This window comes from Aspergillus glaucus (assembly GCF_001890805.1).
Source record: "Aspergillus glaucus CBS 516.65 unplaced genomic scaffold ASPGLscaffold_25, whole genome shotgun sequence".
Lineage (NCBI taxonomy): Eukaryota > Fungi > Ascomycota > Eurotiomycetes > Eurotiales > Aspergillaceae > Aspergillus > Aspergillus glaucus.
The window spans coordinates 102,062-121,176 of NW_019170477.1; the positions used below are offsets into that span (position 1 = coordinate 102,062).

The 19,115-nt window shown below is 49.1% G+C and overlaps 5 protein-coding genes across 5 annotated transcripts; 3 read left to right on the forward strand and 2 right to left on the reverse strand.

Annotated features, from left to right (window-relative positions):
• ASPGLDRAFT_135296 (uncharacterized protein) lies at window positions 1–4,671 on the reverse strand (the record flags this gene model as incomplete). Its single annotated transcript, XM_022541366.1, has 4 exons — window positions 1–841; window positions 895–1,124; window positions 1,188–4,163; window positions 4,216–4,671. 4 exons carry the CDS (start codon window positions 4,669–4,671, stop codon window positions 1–3), a joined length of 4,503 nt encoding a protein of 1,500 aa, XP_022396866.1.
• Window positions 4,672–7,969: 3,298 nt separating this feature from the next.
• Window positions 7,970–10,299, forward strand: ASPGLDRAFT_135273 (uncharacterized protein; the record flags this gene model as incomplete). Its single annotated transcript, XM_022541362.1, has 7 exons — window positions 7,970–8,819; window positions 8,878–8,979; window positions 9,038–9,090; window positions 9,153–9,273; window positions 9,332–9,404; window positions 9,455–9,608; window positions 9,658–10,299. The coding sequence occupies 7 exons, from the start codon at window positions 7,970–7,972 to the stop codon at window positions 10,297–10,299; spliced, it is 1,995 nt and encodes a 664-aa protein (XP_022396867.1).
• A 371-nt stretch (window positions 10,300–10,670) lies between these two features.
• ASPGLDRAFT_29163 (H(+)-transporting V1 sector ATPase subunit E) lies at window positions 10,671–11,474 on the reverse strand (the record flags this gene model as incomplete). The annotated part of the gene is made up of 3 exons (XM_022543827.1): window positions 10,671–10,821; window positions 10,871–11,382; window positions 11,445–11,474. The coding sequence occupies 3 exons, from the start codon at window positions 11,472–11,474 to the stop codon at window positions 10,671–10,673; spliced, it is 693 nt and encodes a 230-aa protein (XP_022396868.1).
• Window positions 11,475–11,743: 269 nt separating this feature from the next.
• Window positions 11,744–14,143, forward strand: ASPGLDRAFT_61177 (DUF803 domain protein). The gene is made up of 4 exons (XM_022548462.1): window positions 11,744–12,039; window positions 12,089–12,226; window positions 12,278–12,370; window positions 12,430–14,143. Exons 1-4 carry the CDS (start codon window positions 11,998–12,000, stop codon window positions 13,957–13,959), a joined length of 1,803 nt encoding a protein of 600 aa, XP_022396869.1. The 5' UTR covers window positions 11,744–11,997; the 3' UTR covers window positions 13,960–14,143.
• Window positions 14,144–15,849: 1,706 nt separating this feature from the next.
• Window positions 15,850–16,514, forward strand: ASPGLDRAFT_29165 (uncharacterized protein; the record flags this gene model as incomplete). Its single annotated transcript, XM_022543828.1, has 2 exons — window positions 15,850–16,146; window positions 16,356–16,514. 2 exons carry the CDS (start codon window positions 15,850–15,852, stop codon window positions 16,512–16,514), a joined length of 456 nt encoding a protein of 151 aa, XP_022396870.1.
• Window positions 16,515–19,115: the final 2,601 nt, after the last annotated feature.

Below are 19,115 nucleotides of genomic sequence, written 5' to 3' on the forward strand. Positions count from 1 at the left end.
CTATACGACATGTAAAGGAGGACCGTGTGGGACCTGTTGATAATGAGCGCCTGCGGTCGAGAAGTCGTTCGTGGCTTCATAACTCGGTAGATCTCTGTCGAATGAATGGCGTGTCTGTGCAGGATGAACGAAGTCCATCGGCTGAGTATGGTGTTGTACATGATCAAGGCTATCTGTATAATTCGTTCCGTTACTCCCGTTCTGGCTCCGCATGTGAGTGGCACGTGTAACAGATGGCGGATACATGGCTTGGTGATCGTCTGAAAAGGGATCTTGTTTCATAGAAGGCTCAATTGGTTTCCCCAAGTCCGAAGATGTTGCGGAAGTATCCCCAGAGCCAGGTGCAACAGAAGGAGGCACGTACGTCTCGTTTTCGTTTTCTTCCAGGTACTTGAATTTACCCATGGTAACCCATTCACGGACAATATCCACATCGTAAGGGAAGAAAACCTTCTGGATCGACTTGACGGTGAAACGAGGGAGAAGACAGATTAGGACGGTAATAAGAAGAACCACCCAGAAGGACAAGGTGCCATATACTTCCGCTGCCGAATGATAGAACGTCCCTGCGGCAGTGAAGGAAGAATAGACACCAGTCCAGAAGAAGATCAGGACAGAACTGATAACGTTGATCAACACAGTCAACCAATCCCAGCGGTAGGTATTCATGATAACGTAGGTGTTACTGGCGATAACGGCAGCGGAGGCAACCAGAACACCCATACGAGTTCGGTCGTTGACGTTCAAACCGTTTGCGGTGATGAAATTCGCGGGCTTATACAACAGATACGGCATGTAGTAGCAGATGATCGACTGATAGAGACCGTCACCCATATACAACCTGAAGTGTGTTAATATCTTCAAAGAGCAGCAAGAGCTGTGAGAGAAACATACCAGAACTTGAGCTGCGACCATTCCTTCCGCTCGATACCTCTCATGTACAATTGAGGCACGGCCAATGACACCCTGTCATCGACATCTTGATCCAGAATTCCCATGAAGATCACAGGCAACGAAGTGAAAGCAACGTTGACCAAGACAATATAGGTGTAATCGAACAGGTAGGAACCGTCGAAGTCGTTGTAGATACAGTACCAGAAGAGGGCAAACGTCCAAACCAAGTTCTGTGAGATACAGTAAGCATCAATCATCATACCTGAGGGAAAATGGAGGGTGCTGGAGCTAACCTTGTAGAAGAAGTTGGCAATGGTCTCACCCATACGACGATAAGAGTATCTTCCATGAACCAAAATGAGCCGTTGAAGGAATCGGAATTGTCCGATGGCATAGTCAGATGACATGGCTGCTTGCCGACCTTCTTCACCAGCAATACCGACACCGACGTCTGCCTCCTGAATCATGGCAACATCATTGGCACCGTCACCAATTGACAAAGCCATGATGTTGAGACCATTCTTGACCAGCTTCACAACGGCCGCCTTTTGGGCAGGACTGACTCGACAGCAGAGAACCGACCGACACTGCTTGCACAGCAACAAGAACTTTTGCTTCAATTCGTCGGTGAGCATGAGCTTGAGCGTGTCACCGTCAATCACAACAGCATGCGTCGGTGGTGGTGGTGCGTGCTCCCCACGGGCAGCCATGAGTTCTTCGTCGGATCCTGTTAAGCCAAACTTCTGCAAGTGATTGGCCAGCTCTTGTGCGGCCTGTTCCGGTTTAGATTCGGGGATATTGAACACGATCAACTCCATATTGTTGTTCAAAAGGTTGCAGGAGTATCCAATGTTAATAGCCGTCTCGACCTTGTCGCCGGTCAAAACCCATAATTTGATACCCGCATCTGCCAGCAACGAGATGGTATCGGGCACACCGTCTTGAAGTCGATCCTCAATTGCAGTACCACCGATAAGCATGAGTTCCTGCTCAATGGCACTGGATACCTGTTCAAGCTTCTCCTCACGGTCGGTAAGAGCCGCTGCTGCAATGTCGTGTTCGCGGCTCCAGGTCTGGTACTCCTCTTCGCTAAGCTCCCGATCTGCGATACAGAGAGTTCGCAATCCTTCTCGAGCAAACATCTCAAGCTGATCGGAGGTCTTTTGTCGCAATTCATGTTGTTTCCCAGGTGCCAACCGTGAGTAGATGATGCTGTCTGCACCCTTGCAGAAAAGTCGAATCGAGCCATCTGGCATCCGGACAATCGCACTCATACGCTTTCGCGACGAGTTGAACTCAAGAGTGTTCATAACCGAGTACGTCCGTTCTTCACCCATGACGTTGACAATCAAATCATCACCGGCTCGGCCAATGACAGTGAAACCGCAATCACGAGCAGCGCTCACCAGAGCAGCCTCGTCGGGAGACTGCGCCTTGAACTCAATCTGCGGCGGGTCGCCTGGGGTTTGTTCCGTAATAACAGTATGGCACACAGCCAGGGCAACCATGAAATGCTCAACAAGCGCCTTTTGCCTTTTGCCGGATTGACCTTCTAGGTCCGAAACGAAGTGGGGCGAGACGAAAGTCAGGTTCTCATCCCGCAAGTACGGGTTGTCATGGACCCCGCGAAGCATCTCAAGCATCTTAACGGTATCGGCAGCGATCTTCTCCTGGGCTTGAGCGGCCTCTATTTCCGCGTCGCCACCTTCCCGGCGTTTCATACCAGCCTGGGCTTCCGTGTATGCTTCACCGTATGAAACTCCATTGATGGTACACTTCTTGAATTCCATGACATTCTGAGTCAATGTACCGGTCTTGTCAGAAAAAATATATTCGATCTGTCCAACGTCATCGGAAATGTTCCAAGACTTGGGAACGCACGCCATTTCCAGCTTGTCGTAGTACATAAAAACGTCGCAGTGGATGAACACAGCCTGGACAGTACGAACGATTTCCAGCGAGATGTAGAGCGAGATGGGTACCAAGTTTTGAAAGAGAACGACAGCGACCCAGAAAGTGACGATACCAGTAACCGGGGGAGCAGTGTCTCCGGGCGGCGAGTAATCAAAGTAATTAAGCGACTTATTGCTGGAAGCCCAAGCAACACCGTTCACGATACCCATGACCAAGCACATGAGAAACAGGATGATGAAGTTGTAGATGACGTTCCAGTTCAGATCTTTGGCAAGTCGCGCCCGCTTAGTTGGTGTGACACCAGAGTTCAGCATGATCTTGGTCTCGGATCCAGTGAAAACGACCACGCCTAGAATCCATTCGGTGTTGCGAAGGGAGCAACCGCGGAGTAGCATATTGTTGATCGTGATGGGCTCAACCATCTCCTTGCGAGGCGCGTCAAGGAAATCCGGGTCACGCTGATCCCAGCGGATAGAAGCATTGTACGAGTACAGATTAGCGGTCGGGGCCTCGCTTTCGATGGTGAACTCGGCCTTTTCGCAATCCCTGGCGTGTCGGACTTGACGGCCGCAGTTCAGGGCCTGGCGCACTTTCAAATTGGTCTCACCATCCAAGTTCTTGGTCTCAACGTAGCATGCACCATCCATGTCAGAGGTTGACAACACAACAAGATCGGCAGGCACCGGGTCTCCATTGTACAATCGAATGAAGTCTCCAACCTGAACGCTTTTCCAGTAATCCCGTTTGAAACGAGCTGTCTCCGGAGTTTGCTTGGCCGTGTCGAGAACACTGCCGCCTTTTCGAGGGGGTGTCGCGGCCGAAGGAGCTGGGGAAGGACTTGGATCACGGGCGGCCTTGTCGGGATGAAGGAATTTGCTACTATCTCCGTTGGACATGGGCCAATCTGGACGTGCATCTGGCGTGGGCGACGGAACAGGGGTCATCTGAATGGCGGCATCGTCCAGACCTTGGTCGCGATTGGAAAGACCAAGATCGCGCTGGGTGTATACTGAAGCCCGCGGATCGACAGTATCCGTAAAAGAGTCGTCTATCCCATCCTCCCTTTTGGGCTGAATGCCCCTCTTTTCGTTGATGAAATCCCTGCAGAATCTGTATGTGGTAACCGTCGCACGAGTAGATGCCTTTTTGATACGTCGCCACAGCGAGACGTTGTCCTCGGTCGAATTAACATTACTCCAGTCAATTAAACGATACACCGGCGAATTATTCAACTCGTTATCGAGTACAGTACGCCGCCAATCCTCGATGGCATCTTTAATGGCGGTTACCACGACGATGACAATCAGAGGGACAGCGTTAAGACCGGGGTTGTTGGCACCGAAAATGGACGGAATCTATGGCAAACGTTAGCCGCACTATCAAAAGAAAAGTAAGAGCATAACATACGTTGAGAATAATGACAAACAGGAAATAAATGTTGGCAATGTTATGGAACTGAAACCAAATGTTCATGGGAACAAAGGTAATCGGGGAGTATTTCGCCGTGCGAATCTTGTTTCTGGGGTAGTTGTTATTTGGGAAGCCGTCCTCATCGCGTTCAGATTCCGGGACAGGGACGTTGAAGTAAACACGACGGTTGGGACCCTTTTCCTCATGATCAGCTGAGGTATCGCCTCCGTTGGATGAATTTGCCGCAGCCGACTTGCGCTTCTCATCGTTCAAATGCGAGCGCCGGTGCAAGCGATCCATGATAGAGACTCGTTTTCGCACCCCACTGGCAGTTCCCATTCGCGTTGTTGCCCATCGTTGACGCTTTGTTGGTTTCGAGATTTGGTTGCTCAACTCGCGATCGTCGGCACCCGGGTCGTTATTCGCGGCGCCTTCGAACTGTACAGGCGACATTTAGGCGGTTGTCGGCCCTCGCAAGGGCGTAAAAATTAAAGGGACAAGGACAATCGTATAAGAGCCAAGTTATGATGATGGAGGGAGAGCATCCGCTCCAAGTGAGACGGACCCCGACAGCGCAGCCAGTCCGTGAGATCCCTGGGGGTTGTTTTTTTTGCCTTCCCTTCTAGTAGTTCAACCTCCGATACTGCCTTGTTTTCTGAGACAGCGCGGTCGATAGAAACTAAAACACTGCGAAATTGTAATCCATACAATATGCGTAGGGCGATGGTCTTTGCGTCGACAAAGGTTGAAGGAGGACGTCACTTGCTGAGAAATCGTCTGTGTCGTAGTTCCAAATCGACGAAGGCAAAAACGAACGGGGGAGGGAGATCGCTGAGGATGATTAATCAAATAGGAAATGACGGAAGAAAATCGAAGAGAATAAAAGAAGAGAAGAGAGAAGAAGAGAGAATAGCAGCAGTAGTAGTAGTAGTAGTGGTGATTGATACGGGAGTAGTATGAGAGAAAGGACACTTGCTGCGACTTACTACGACTAACTACTACTAGAAACTCTCTCTCTGACTCTCGCCGGGAAACGAGGGAGGCCACTGGTAACTTACGGTATTACATACGGTACTGTACCAGCCATTGCCTGGGCACAAGGTAAGGCGGTGTTTTTTTTTTTTTTTTTTTTGTTACCGCCCAGCCGTGTAGTGCCGATTGGAGGCTGACTCAGCCCGGAGTAGCCCAATAATCCGCACTTATCCGCGATGGGAACGCGTAAGTTTAAGCCCTGGGCATCGGATGTAACGGATGGACAAAGAAGTGTACACAGTGTTATGCTGCTGGTCAGGATGGCTTTATGCTACAAGGCGGAGTAGGTAAGGTTAATAGTTCGAGTACTTTACTCTATACATCGTATGAAGTATCTCGTCATAATGCCACCAACATCACCTCCAACTTTCCAAATCAACCTCCAGCCTCCAGACTAACTGGCTGGATGAAACCCTCTTGTTCCAGATTCGGTCCCGATTATGGAAACTGAGCGTACTCTGTACGGACTAGAAAAAAATCTCTGTTGTGGCAACCATAGTAACCGTTGCTTGTATAGTTTGGTTCTTCCAAAGGCGAGCTTGATTCCTAAGGGACAGGCGGCATAAGAACGGTGATGCATATCCGAGCACTCAGTTATGTAGCCATCCACAAACCCCACGCCTGCTTTATTTAACATTAAATTATGACGACCCGGTTGTCGCATCGAAAACCGGGATTGTCTGCATCGGTCCTCCGTCTTTGATGAGGCTGTGGGGCAGATCAGGTGAATTGCCTGATCTAGTTTAGTTTGGTATCCTATTTCGGAGGGTATTGCTCTTTCGTAGTATCGCCAATACCACTACTACCACTACCACCATGTAGGAACAACCATCCGACTTCCATATGTTTCTAGTATGCGGGTGCCCGAAGTGGTACTGGCTGCAAGCAGTTTGTTGGAGGTGTTCTATCTTCGGTAAAAATGCTTCTTTTTCAACCACACTCTTCTGGTTTACATCTCCGAGTGATCCATCTCAGAGCCCAAAACGATGCGAATCTCCTGGAAGCCTCTCCATTCTAGTGGATACCATTGAGATACAACGAAAAGACAGGTCGAAAGCATCAAAGTGTCCCGGGACCGGAGACATACACTACTACTCCGTACGGAGTACTGATATCCTATTCGACCCAGAAGCCTCACTGGCACTTGGATAGGCAGTCCTTCGACCAAAGATTGGCAGCCATGGCAAGCACAAGCGAACACTAGCCGTTCGAGAAGGTACCCGACACCAATCTTCCCAGCAGTGCCTGTCAATCGACAAGTCAGCAATTTTGACGTCTTCCCGATCAGGCAATCTATACAATCGTGCTGGCATCGCACCGAAGGTAAGGTTTACAATGTCCGACCGTTCCTTGGCTGGACGGGTCTCCATCTTTTCTCGAGAGTCCGGCCATGCGATTTTCAATGACACTTCGTCGTGCCTCCTGATATTGCTTGGCGTTTGACCGTCTATTCTGTACTGTACTTGTGTCTGGCGTGATCTCGCAGTCTCATCTTAGCTTGCATGATTCTGGCTAATTCAAAGTACCTCGGTTTGATACAATTCCTTGATTGCAATTGACCACATCAAAAACAGTCTTCTTCCAATCAACAGTCCTGTACTCCGTACAAGACTCGGTAAGCGCTCTTCCCCCTATTGCTCTGTATCGGTATTACCACTCTCCTATTTTTAGGCTTGGCATAGGACGAAGCCAAGTGCTTACTGCTTCTCAAAACAGTATAGCGCACAAAAGTCCTCCACAGCAGTACATAGTGGTAAGTATGGAGAGGTGACAGAAGATCAGCCAACGCGCGGTTCTCGAAGGAAGTCGGGTTATTTGCCAGGGAATCTGTCTGGAGCAAAAAGTAATCTACGTGATTTGTATCCTCCCTCGCTGTAAGATACAGGAAAGATCTGGACCCAATCACAGCGAAAAGGAGCTATTTTAGTGGAATTGAATGTCTCCGCCTGATACATCATAATACTTCTCACCTCCACTCTTCTCCAGACTGTTGTGCAGACTCCAGGCACTGCACAGAGGATTCTGCATCTAGCCAACTGTCTGCGCTTGTCGGTCTCTCTCGATCTGTATTGCTAGTTAATTTGCTCCATGTCTACAACATCGCCCTCCTACGGAGTACAGTACGAAGTGTACTTCATAAATCTATCTATGCAAAATGCTCTCCACGACGATGGTCGTCAACCCAGAAACCCAGAGTGGAGAACAAGGTTGTAAACCCAAAGCAGATCAGCGGTATTTTGACCTTCCCCTGGCCGTCCCAAAACAAGCCAGCAGGAATACTATGTAGGAATAATGCTCACGAAGGAGTCAGGCCGAAAAATGTACAGCAGTGCATTATTCACGACCTCGTACTCGTCCCATGGTAGAAATGCCGTCAGATGCGAGATTCCAAACACGACAGTAGCGTATCCATTTTTAGCAACGTCTGACTGCGCAAATGCGCAAAGGCCCGGTAAATAATCGGGAAATATCAGCATCCGCTGCCCAAATACGAGTCTGTCAGACAAACCCCTGTTCACTTCTGTTTCTTTCGCCAGTGGATGTTTTTCTCTTCCACCCGTCCATATCCAAAAAAGGAAAAATGATCTTGCTGACTCAGAATCATGTGACTTCGCGATGCTAGCGCGCGTCACCCGTCGTGTCGCTGCGGGAGGAATAAGCCGCAGCAAAAAGGATCTCCCCAGAGTGAAGAAAGAAGTTTGTGCAAAAGGGTCTCGATATGCCTCCGTCTCGCGGCATCGCGGACTTCTTCAAGCGTCCCAGTTTCCCAATAACCAACCCAGAAAGTCCTACCAACAATGACAGACCACGAAGCAGCATCGACTCTCCCACTACTTCTCCACTGACAGAGCCGCCATCGTCATCAATTCCAAATCATGCCTCCCCGCCGTCGTTCAATCTGCCTACCTCTCGAGAAGACAAGCCGCAAGTGAAGAATGAGGATGAGAGGCCACTGCAACCTAGTTTCCAAAGTGCCGATTCTACTGTCGCGGACAATTCAACCCGGCGCATGATCAATGGGAAGGAGGTCGTCATTAGCTCAGATGGAGAAGATACGGACTCTATTGCGTCGCTAGAATCCCCGGAAGAGCTTTTTGCCCAGCTTGGCTCTGGACCCAAGGACGCTGCAGACAAGAAATCTGGTGAAACACGGGAGACACGATTGTCGATAAATGATGTGAAACCGTCCAAATTCAATGCGAAAAGTTTCTCGACTCCCAAGTACAAGAATACGCTGGATGCACTGGTTACAGATGCAGTCGACGACAATGAGACCGAGGCAAGCATCGCGAAAATAAGGGCTACTATCAAGCTGGAAGAGGAGAGTACGGCTGCGACAGGCTCCGATGGGCAGGACAAACAACTACATGAGGGTATGCTGACATCGGCTCTGGGTGATAAGGATGATGAGCTGGGGTTGCAGCGTCTACTCGAGGCTGTTCGGAGGACAGAAGCCTTTGACCATGAAAAGGCTTGGTCATTCTTCAGTAATAAGGAGACTCCACCACCTGCTCCGGAATTCCCTCGAGATTCTGTGGCACCTGGGACATATATGGCGGTGTTGCGAGGTTCGTGTTCCGTCGACGTTTATCGGTGTTTACCTGGTTGGCTCTGACTAGCTTGCAGAGCCCGGTTCGCGTGAGCGTGCGTTTCATTCCGGCATTGTGGACTTTGCTCTATCAAAACAATTTTTACCGGACGAACTGGTCACATGGATTTCCCATTCGGGTACGTTACAGGACGCTCGTTTCCGCTTGGGATTGATACTTACTGTTCTTTTTTTTAGTACCCGCTGAGCCCCGGGACGAACTGAGACAAGTTTATTGTAGGGTGTTCAAGGTTGGTTCTAAATTGCTCACATGTTTCGGAGTTATTGTCGATCGCTGACGGATTTTGGCCAGCATGCTACTGCTGAACGAGTCAGGTCGCTTATATGTCCAAGCGACATTGATCTGCTTTTTCAACGATTGGGCGCGACTCCCAAGGCGTTGGCATTAAGAGAATCAGTTTCACCAGATCCACGTAAGACTCAATTTTCTAATGTTTAGTTATCACAACTAATTCAAGGCAGCAGAGTCAGCGCTGGACACATCGTTTAGCAACCAAAAGCCTTTGCTTTCGCTCCTGGAGTTGCTTCGGGGCGCAGCAGACCTGTAAGTTCCGTGTCCGCGTACCCACAAGTTCATAGTTCTGATTCCCACAGGTTCGCCGATGATACCCGTGAACGGATATTGATGATCCTATTCCGCTTAACGATTGATATCTCGTTAATGAAAGATACCATTGTCTGTTCGGAGGTTGAAAGGACTATTACAACAATATTGGAAGCGATACCCGAAGACGGCACTGATGATACGGTAGGTTATCCTAATACGGTCAGAGACATTCCACACTAACGGTGCTCAGGTACATCGAATCTGCACATTTCTATATGACACTATCAAAGACCCCACATTCCAGAGCCGCCTCCTCAAACACATACTCCCAACATCAAGCTGGATATCATTGCTACGCTGTCGTCTTGCTGTCGCCTACCTAACGCACGACCCAACACCCCTGACCGAACCTCCCGAAGCCGTCCTTGACCTAAAACGCATGACCCAAGTCCTCAGAAACCGCCGCTTCGACGTAAAACTCTACAAAGGCAAAGGGACCGCCGAGTACGACTATGGCGAACTCGGCTCCATCATTATCCTTCTCAACATCGCCATTGATCCTGGTTGGACTGTGTTAGGATTCCCCAGCAAAGACGCGGAAAATGCGTTCAATGCTGAGATTGACGCACTTGCGGACCGGCTCAAGAGGATCTTCACTTCGATTGAGGACTCGGGTGTCTCGCATCTTAAACGGACGCTCGCCAAGGAAGGGCTCGAGGCCTTGCATTACCGTGTCTTGTATTCGGTACGGTCGAAGCCGCAGCCCAGGAAGGTGGGCTTTCAAGTTGAATTGAACGAGAATAAAAGTAATAAAATAACGAAATACACGAGGCGGGTGCCAAAGGAGGAGAATCCGGAAGCGTCCGTCATGGACGAGGGAAAGCCTTCATGATGGGCTTGCATTTGCTACGGAGTGCTACATTTTATGCGCACCCTAGCTGACGACGTTGGCTTGTCGGCTGTCAAGGCTACTGGATTACAGCGCGCAAGTCCATGGCTATGGCAATTTTTGCAGCTGCTTCAATTCTGGCAGCTAGGACATCGCTTACAGGAGACGGAGTATATCGCCTTACCTATAACACTCAGAAATAACGACTAATGATCGATGACAATACAACTACTGTATCAATGGAACTGTGGCAACGCTGAATATAGACGATGGCTAGTTATCTGTATACAATTCATACCTCTAGGAGGAAACTAGAACGCCAAGTAAATTGAAAACATACGCAAACGGTATCACAAACACGCACGGTTAGCTTCCTAATCAGTGAATTTCCGGTTCTCGTTCTTGCCAAAGAGAATCTCTCTGACGGCAGGGAGGGCGTCGATCTCGAGCAACCGCAGACGCTCTTCGAAGGTGTTGACGATCTCGATCTTGCCCTGGCCGCCGATGATGGACACACCACCGGCACTACAATAAGTTAGAATATGAACGAACATCTTTAGAGAGGAAAACTCACGATCCCTCTGGCAGCGGCTCCTCCTCATCCAACTCAGCCGCAGTATCCTTCCCAACGGTCTTCTTAAACTCCGCAGTAGCCTCCTCAATAGCCTTCTTGACAGAATCATAATCCTTCTTCCGTGCCCGGACACTAACCTCATCCTCATTCAACGTATACAACCCCTCGAGGACCAGCCCCTTAAGCACCTCCCCGTACTTCTTCGCATCCCCACCCGCAATACCAGTAACCTTCTCCCTCGCCTGCTGGAACAAATCATCCAGCAGCTCCTGGCGACCAGAGAGCACACGGATACGGGTACGGTTCGCGAGCGTCGAGCGCGTGATCTGCTGGGACATGGCGGCCTGCTTGAACTTCTTCTCGTACAGGGTGTCGATGGCGGCGGTTTCTTGGCGGACTAGCTTGGACTTTTCGATGGCGAACTCCTCGTCGGCTTTCAGGTTGATTTCACGGGCTTTTTCAAGGGCTTCTTGGTGGATGAAGGCGGTCATCTTGCGGAGCTCGCCCGCGACCTGTGTCCATGGCTATCAATGCTTGGTTCCGGGGGTGGTGGGAGAGGAAGGGCGTGGCCTACCTGGTCGTCGGAGAGGGCATGTTGCGACATTTTGGCGGTTGGGATTGGAGAACTCGAGTTTTGGAGAGTAGGGATTGGAATCGATATTGAATGGGAGATGTCACGCTCCGATGCGGAATGCTGCTGGGGAGGTGATAAGATCAGTCGTTGCGGTCACAGTGGCATCAACAGAAATAGCGAGAGAATGCTCGAATGGATAATAGCTAGAAGGTATCTCTCACTTACATGCCTCACGAAGCTATCCTCCTGTAATTATTGCTGCTGCTGTAGCTGTAACAGGGTCGAGTCGGAGGTCCGTAGTGACGAGGATGGGTGAAGTGGTGGATCGGCTGACTGTCTAACTAAGCCTCAGGAACGGCGTTCCCGCATGAAGTCACCGTCCACATCTACTTATCGCTCTTTGTTTCAAAACTTCCCTCTTTCATCCATCCCATCATTTATATCGGTCCTGAAGATGGCGTCTGTTTATCGATAATCACCCTGCCTCGTTCTTTGGCAAATTGCATTACCATACGGTCCTGCGCCATTCTCCAATGCCTGCGATTACTTCGTGATGGGGAAGCTTGGTGACCTGTCTCCCCAAGGGAGCGTCGCGGTTTGTGCTTTATTCTCAGTTATGAGGAATCCTCGACTGACAACTACAGGTCGGAGTGGTGGTCGGGTTGATCTCGACCAGTATCCAGGCTATCGGTCTGACCCTTCAGCGCAAGTCGCATATCCTCGAAGACGAAAAGGATCCGTACGAAATACGCCGACCCCCGTACAAGCGTCGAAGATGGCAGGTATGCTTCTTTCGGCATTGCGACAATATAGGATTACTCTGACAATTGCAGCTGGGTATGCTGATGTTCGTTGTATCGAACATCGTCGGGAGTACGATCCAAATCACCACCCTTCCGCTCCCAGTTCTCTCGACTCTTCAAGCCGTTAGTATAACGTCCCCTTTTTCTCATTTTTCCTCTGCTGACTCCCTGTCGCACGATAGTCCGGTCTCGTTTTCAATACCATTTTCGCTACCGTGATCCTTGGTGAAGCCTTTACTAGATTTTCCTTGCTCGGCACGATCCTGGTCTGCACCGGCGCGATATTGATCGCCACGTTTGGCGCCATTGGGGAACCACCGCATACGTTGGATCAGCTATTACTACTCCTGCAGCGCCGTCCGTTTATACTATGGGTCGCGGGAACTGTCGTCCTCATGCTGGGGATCCTAGCGGGGTCTCGAATGCTGAGGCTTCTCTCCTCTTCGCCTCGTTGGAGGCATTCGAGTGCACGGCGTCTACAGGTGGTCCACAGCCGCATCCGGCTCGTAAGGGGAATGTGCTTTGGTCTGGTTAGTGGGATTTTGTCGGCCCATACCCTGCTTCTGGCCAAGTCGGCTGTTGAGCTGCTAGTCCGCACTATCGTATACCGCACCAACCAGTTCAACCGATGGCAATCATGGATAATTCTGATTGGCGTGATCGCTTTGGCCCTCACCCAGCTGTTTTTCCTCCATCGGGGTCTGAAGCTTTGCAGTACCAGCGTGCTCTATCCTTTTGTGTTTTGCATCTACAACATCATTGCTATATTGGACGGTCTCATCTACTTTCGGCAGGTGTCCGATTTGGGCGGACTCCGCGCGGGACTTATTGCCCTTGGTACCGTTATTCTATTGAACGGAGTACTTTGTCTTTCGTGGCGGTTAGAAGACATTGACAACCATGCTGGTGTTACCGTGGTTGGCTCTTCGCAGACAGGCTTAGGGCCGGGAATGGGCGTCATGGAGGAGAATCATCTGCATGGATTAGGATTGGACGGCGAGGAAGGCCAACCTGGCGAGCGCCAGCCGCTTTTACAGGCAGCTCCTCCGCAGCGCAGATCCAGTCATCGACGAACACCCAGTCTACCTTCCTCATTTGCGCCTACGCAGAATCGGACCTCGACTCCCGACTTGGATTCAGCTTCCATCTGGGCAGAGCTCGATGACTCGGATTATCCGGAGTCGCCGAATGTCCGATCGTCGCCTTTCTATCGTCCGGCCAACACGATCCCAGCGCGACCACGAAGCAAGAGTGGTACTTATGCAACACTGCGAGACGGCTTGTTGCGCCGGTCACGTCGCTCGACTACCAACCCTATCCTCAATTACCGAAACTGGGATCCGCGCCGGATTCCCCCGTCCGTCCGCGAGGGCAAATCGCAGCAGAGATCGCCCGCATCGGATAGTGCAAGTTCGCCTCTAAAACAGCGGACACAGTGGGAATCCAACGGTGCCAACGTTGGCTACGGCACCCAAGATGCACGAAATGACCAGCTCTTCCGCTCACAGCAACCATCACCAGAACAACAACCTGATCCTAATAACGAACCCGCTCCTAGAATCCGCTTCCTCGCTGGCCCGAGGAACCCTCTATTAAATGCCTGGAGAACGGGGGCTCGATACCTCTCCCGCTGGACCGGTCAGCAACAGCAAGCGGGGAATGACCGTGAGTGCTCCCCGGATCTTGAGGATCGCGGTCCTGCGCCGCGGTGAGTATAGTTTGGCGGTTTGCTTGGATGTCTTAATTTATTTATATAATTACATACCCTATTATAGATTATCAATACGAATACCCTTGGCTTGTACAGTACTTGGTCGGAGTACGGAGTAGATAGGTTTTGTTTTCTACTTTGGGCTAAAGAAATTGGTTTATGCTATAGTGAATGATAGATTCAATTGCTCGTCAAATTATTAGAATTTGGATATATAATTCCTTATTGTATATTCGGAGCCCTATGCTGATGAAATGTCAGTGGTGAATGGTACCCTTCCAGATATATAACCTTGACCATCCACGCACTACCTTCCCAACTACCCCAAATCACCTTTCCATCATTTTTCTCTGGCCAAGTGGTATATTATTCTTATTCACACGAACACCAAAGAATTCTTCTTGCTTCTTCAAGTTGAACTTGTGAAAAGATACATACCACACCCTTGAGAGCGCCCTTCTGGGATCCTTATGGCTTTGACACAGAGTACAGAGCTCTCAAGAGCTCTCATGTGCTTTCGGCTTTTCAGAAGACCCCTGTATCGACCAGAATTATTGATTGTCGATCAACTAAATGTCCAATCCGGAATATATTAGACCGCTGCAATATACAGCACCTCGGACATTAACATTGCAACGTTGTAAGGAAATCCCATCCTTGTGTTGATAGTTCCCTGTGTACTTATTAACGACTGCTTTATCCAGTGGCCGTGGTTCAAGTGCCACAAGTTCCTATGAAATATGACGACAAAGACTGAAAAGGAGAAATGGTCTCTCAAGGCTCGAAGTGCGAGCGAAATAAGACTCAATAATGAGCCGAGCAGTAATGATAACAGATGAAATGCACTCATTGTTGGATATCAAACCGATGAATGTGGTCTGTGTTTAGCATGAGAGATCAACACATATCAAGAAGATTTCTCTACTGGGAACACATCTCCTAGAGTTCTCACAAGATGAGAACGCAGTGAATTCTGGTCTTTCAACCGCATGGTCCATTGGCCTGTGTTCCCGAGTACTTGCTTGCAGTACAAAAACGTGTGACTTGCTGTTCCCCCCTCTAAACTAATATTGAAGCAGGCAATCTCAACTGCTAGAACCAGAACTTCTACTGCCCACCCCCTGTCCAAGAAATGGACTACATGGTTTGTCATCGCTTTCGCTCCAAGCACCTGCAGGCAGCTGTGGTGTTCTTGTCTAATGAGTTGAGGCTCGATGTAGCCACCAACGGTCATCTTAGGGACGTGCCGCTATTTATTGAGCTGGAGGCCAAGAGGGAGTCTGGTGACTATACTGAGAGAGTCTTACAAGTTACTTCAAAACCGCCATCATCCATTGTTTCATGATCTCCAAGTAATCGGAAACGGAAGCCAACTGCTACAGGAGAAGGCCATGGAAGACGTGCTGATAAATAACAAGATTGATACAGTCACGTTGTTGGCAAGTTGCAAATGAACTAACAGCAAGCCAGAAAAATTCAATCAAGCATCATATCTTGCGCTGCAACAGAGCCCCATTTGACCAGGGATTAAGCGCATTTCACGCACAGGATCAAATTGGGGTGGTACAATGTATCTGACGGCTAGTTCAACAAGAATGATGCTCGGGCAGAGAGCAGGTGTTTAAAAAGATATCTTTTGGTCGTTTTACGGCCTGCCATACTCTACCGCAGACGCCATAGAGAAAGGACCCGCGAGGTTACATAACCTGCACTTCAATATTAGTCACGATAATGGTCTGGAACAAGGAATGATTCATATGATTTACAACTGGACAAGCGAGCGGCAGGCGGAATCTAGTGATGAAACGGAGTATATAGGACGAGTTCGAATATTCGTCAGTTTCGAAGTGAAGAGGAATGATGGGATCTAGAGGATGCACTATACTAGATCATGGTGTGGCTATCTACCAGAAACAGCGCGTCTCGCGCAAGACAACTGCCAACTTCCGTTGGTTTCGAAGGGATCCGAGGAGGGGAAGACCGTGGAGATAAATTCCTAATGCGGCATGATATAATAAAGCACAGCGCAAACAGTGTTCAAACTCTGGAGAGGCATGGGGGTAAATGTTCAATCACCGACGAGGGCGACCTCGTCGAGGTCGTGCACATTTATCCTCATACCCTCAACAAGTGGTCGAAGGACGACTTGGAGCGGCGGCGGTTGAGTTTGTTTTGGGCTCCCAAGAAGGTACAGACATGGAGAGAGCAATGATGAGACGAAAAGGGATAGGGACCTCTCGAAATTTGACATGTCTCATGAGCCATTGCCATGGTTATTGGGGAAAGGTGCTCTTAAGCGGGATGGTGGGATCTGAGGATGCCCTAGACTATCTGCACACATACAGCAACAAAAGGAGCTAGCCAAATATGGGCAGAGGTATAACTATATCACACCAGGCATCATTGTCGCCGGAAAATGATGGGAGCTATGCGCGGAGTCTGTTCTGCGATGAACACGAGGAAAAGGTCGTATTAGAAACAAACTATCACTTACTCCTCGACAGACGAGGCCGGGCCAACAGTCAGACTGAGCTGAGTGATGGCTCTCCCGCATGAGATGCCACTTCCGCTACATTGGGCCAAGCATAATTGCTAACATATCTATCAAGGTCTCGTGGGCTGTTCTGAGGTTGTATAGCAATCCTTACACTAACATGTGATACGATCTGGATTAGGATGAAGATGTTTTCCGTACATCCCCGCCAATAAAATGGACTCTAGTCCTCTCCCTAACTTTCCCGAGCTTACTGGGATAGAGCAAATGCTTATTTCTCGTGTCAATGCCACGGTAAAAGCCCAACAAGTCCGGGGACAGCAATGGCGCTATAAAGGGCACGTTGTTCATTTCTTTCGCAATACTGGAATGATTTATCACCGACTCTTTGATTTCAAGAGATCTTGACATCATACTTTTACGCCCAAGCTCCTCTGACCCAATCTATCTGCTAATAGCTAGTTTTGGGGTCATTTTCGTGTTCATCGGAAGGTTGTTGCTCGGACACGCTGCTTTACCAGGAGGCATGGACAAGCACTGTTTACCACGTCGTACAAGGCATTTTAAAGAAAGGCTGCGCAGACTTTCTAGAAGAAACCCCAAACTTCCCGCCGCGAAGTGCTCCTGAAAGAAATCCCAGTGCAGACTCGTTACAGCTCGATGCGCTTTGCGTTATCTAGACAGACGAAGAATGGATGGAGCGTCTGCATAGCCTGACCGTTATTTACAATACCATCGAGAGACGACTATGGGCAAAGGCTGTTGCTAGACTAAGCGGACATCTTAGCAGAACAGGGGCATTTACCCTACAAACCTTACACAGTTGGAAGTGTGGGCAAAACAACCAACCCCATGCGAAACCTTAGGAATCCTGAAACCATACCGAGGGGTTCAATCCAGTCCACCAGGACAAGAATCGCGTCGATAGAGTAATCGTTTCCCACCGCTGACTAGAAAAGCCACTCAACAAAAGTGTGGACTGCACAGTCGTGTTGCAGCTCCGAAATGACCATTCGCTTAGCGTGGTAAACGCAATGTCCGCTTAGCAGGACCACTTCAGCCTCGGCCTCACAACAGACCACCGCCTCTGAAAGACCCCAATGCTTTTCAGTCTAGAAGTTAAACAACGACAAGGCAGCTATCGTGGACGCAAACCTCCAGCTGCACATGTTTTTCACTGCCTACTTCACAAAGCGAAGTCCTCTGGCCCAGACCTTGAAGCACAAGATCTAATTGCTTGAAACCAGTGTAGTCCTCTCCTTCACAAACTGTTTTTTCTTGGTCATTGATACTAATGCAGACTATCATCTACAGTTTCAGCACAATGGCGCACACGGGAGCGGATTTTGACAACGCACAGGTGCCAGTGTTAGGGCTCATGTCCATGGGGAGTGCGGGGTGGCTGAATTATAAGTTCCCAGCGCCTTGGCGCTATGCTAAATCGGCCCAAGTTCATCCAGAATGTCAACGATGTGGACATGCATACCAAGAGCCCAGTTGACTTCCTGAAACTGCGCAACATGCTGTCGCGCATAACTACCTACTTCGACGAGGTGTACTGGCCAAATTACAATGAGCGAAGCAGTTGGTAACAGACAAGCACAAAGGCCAAGCCACTTACGATGACCACGAACTTTGGCTATCCTTTGTCAACATGCTAAATGCATGACATGGATGCGCTACCCGTTGTCAGAATGCCAAATTCACCGCACAGACGGAAGTCAACAGAAATGACCGATGGCCATATCACGCCTCAGATGGGTATATCCGCATACATAGGTTTCTTGATACGTTTACAAGACGCCCCTTATTCCCACGAATGATGTCGCAAACGTATCGCAAAGGGAACGAAGCAGCCCACCAAGGTGAAGCCAATTGCTGACTGTCGTTCTGAATTGTCAGACATGATGGCATTGAACTTCGAAGCTCCGTACGGAGTAATTCCATACATGGTTAAAGATTATCAGAGTATACTTTACAAAGTACGACTCCCTCGGTGCAGTGTGTGGCTTACTCTGTCGTCAAGAAAGAGGCATTAGACATTTGGTCATCAGGCTCGACATAGAAGAATAGGCAATAGTATTGGGTGCCAGTAGCGTACTCTTACTAGATGTGTACCGAAGACGAAGACATCCAAGACTAGATGAACGGACCTACGGATACTAACATGACCAAATGAATACTAAAATCCAGTTCATTCAAATAACACCACTAACTACTAAACCCAATCAAAAAAAAGACCATTCCTTGGTAGCCCTCTTGATCAGTATATCCTATCTACCATATTCCATTGACTGATGGTAGAATAAGACAGACCAGGGCATAACACAGCGCAGCATGTCAAATTGAGGTAAATAGCAGAAAAGAACAAGCAGCCTGAAAGTCAAGACGAAAGGAGACGGCAGTTTTAAAATAGGAGAGATAAATAAATAGAAACCATTTCGCCAGAGAAACAAGAAATGCACCAGAAACACCGCCACCTCCACCAGTCGTCTAGATGACTAGGAGATGTGAAGAACAGAATAGCAGATAGACCAAATCAACCTCGGAGTCCAGATCCAGTCATTGAACCTGATCATGCAGAGTTGCAGTGGATTGACTTTCTTTCTTTCTTTCTTTTTTCTTTTTTCTTTCTTTTTTTTCTCTCGTCTTTTTTGTGTCGC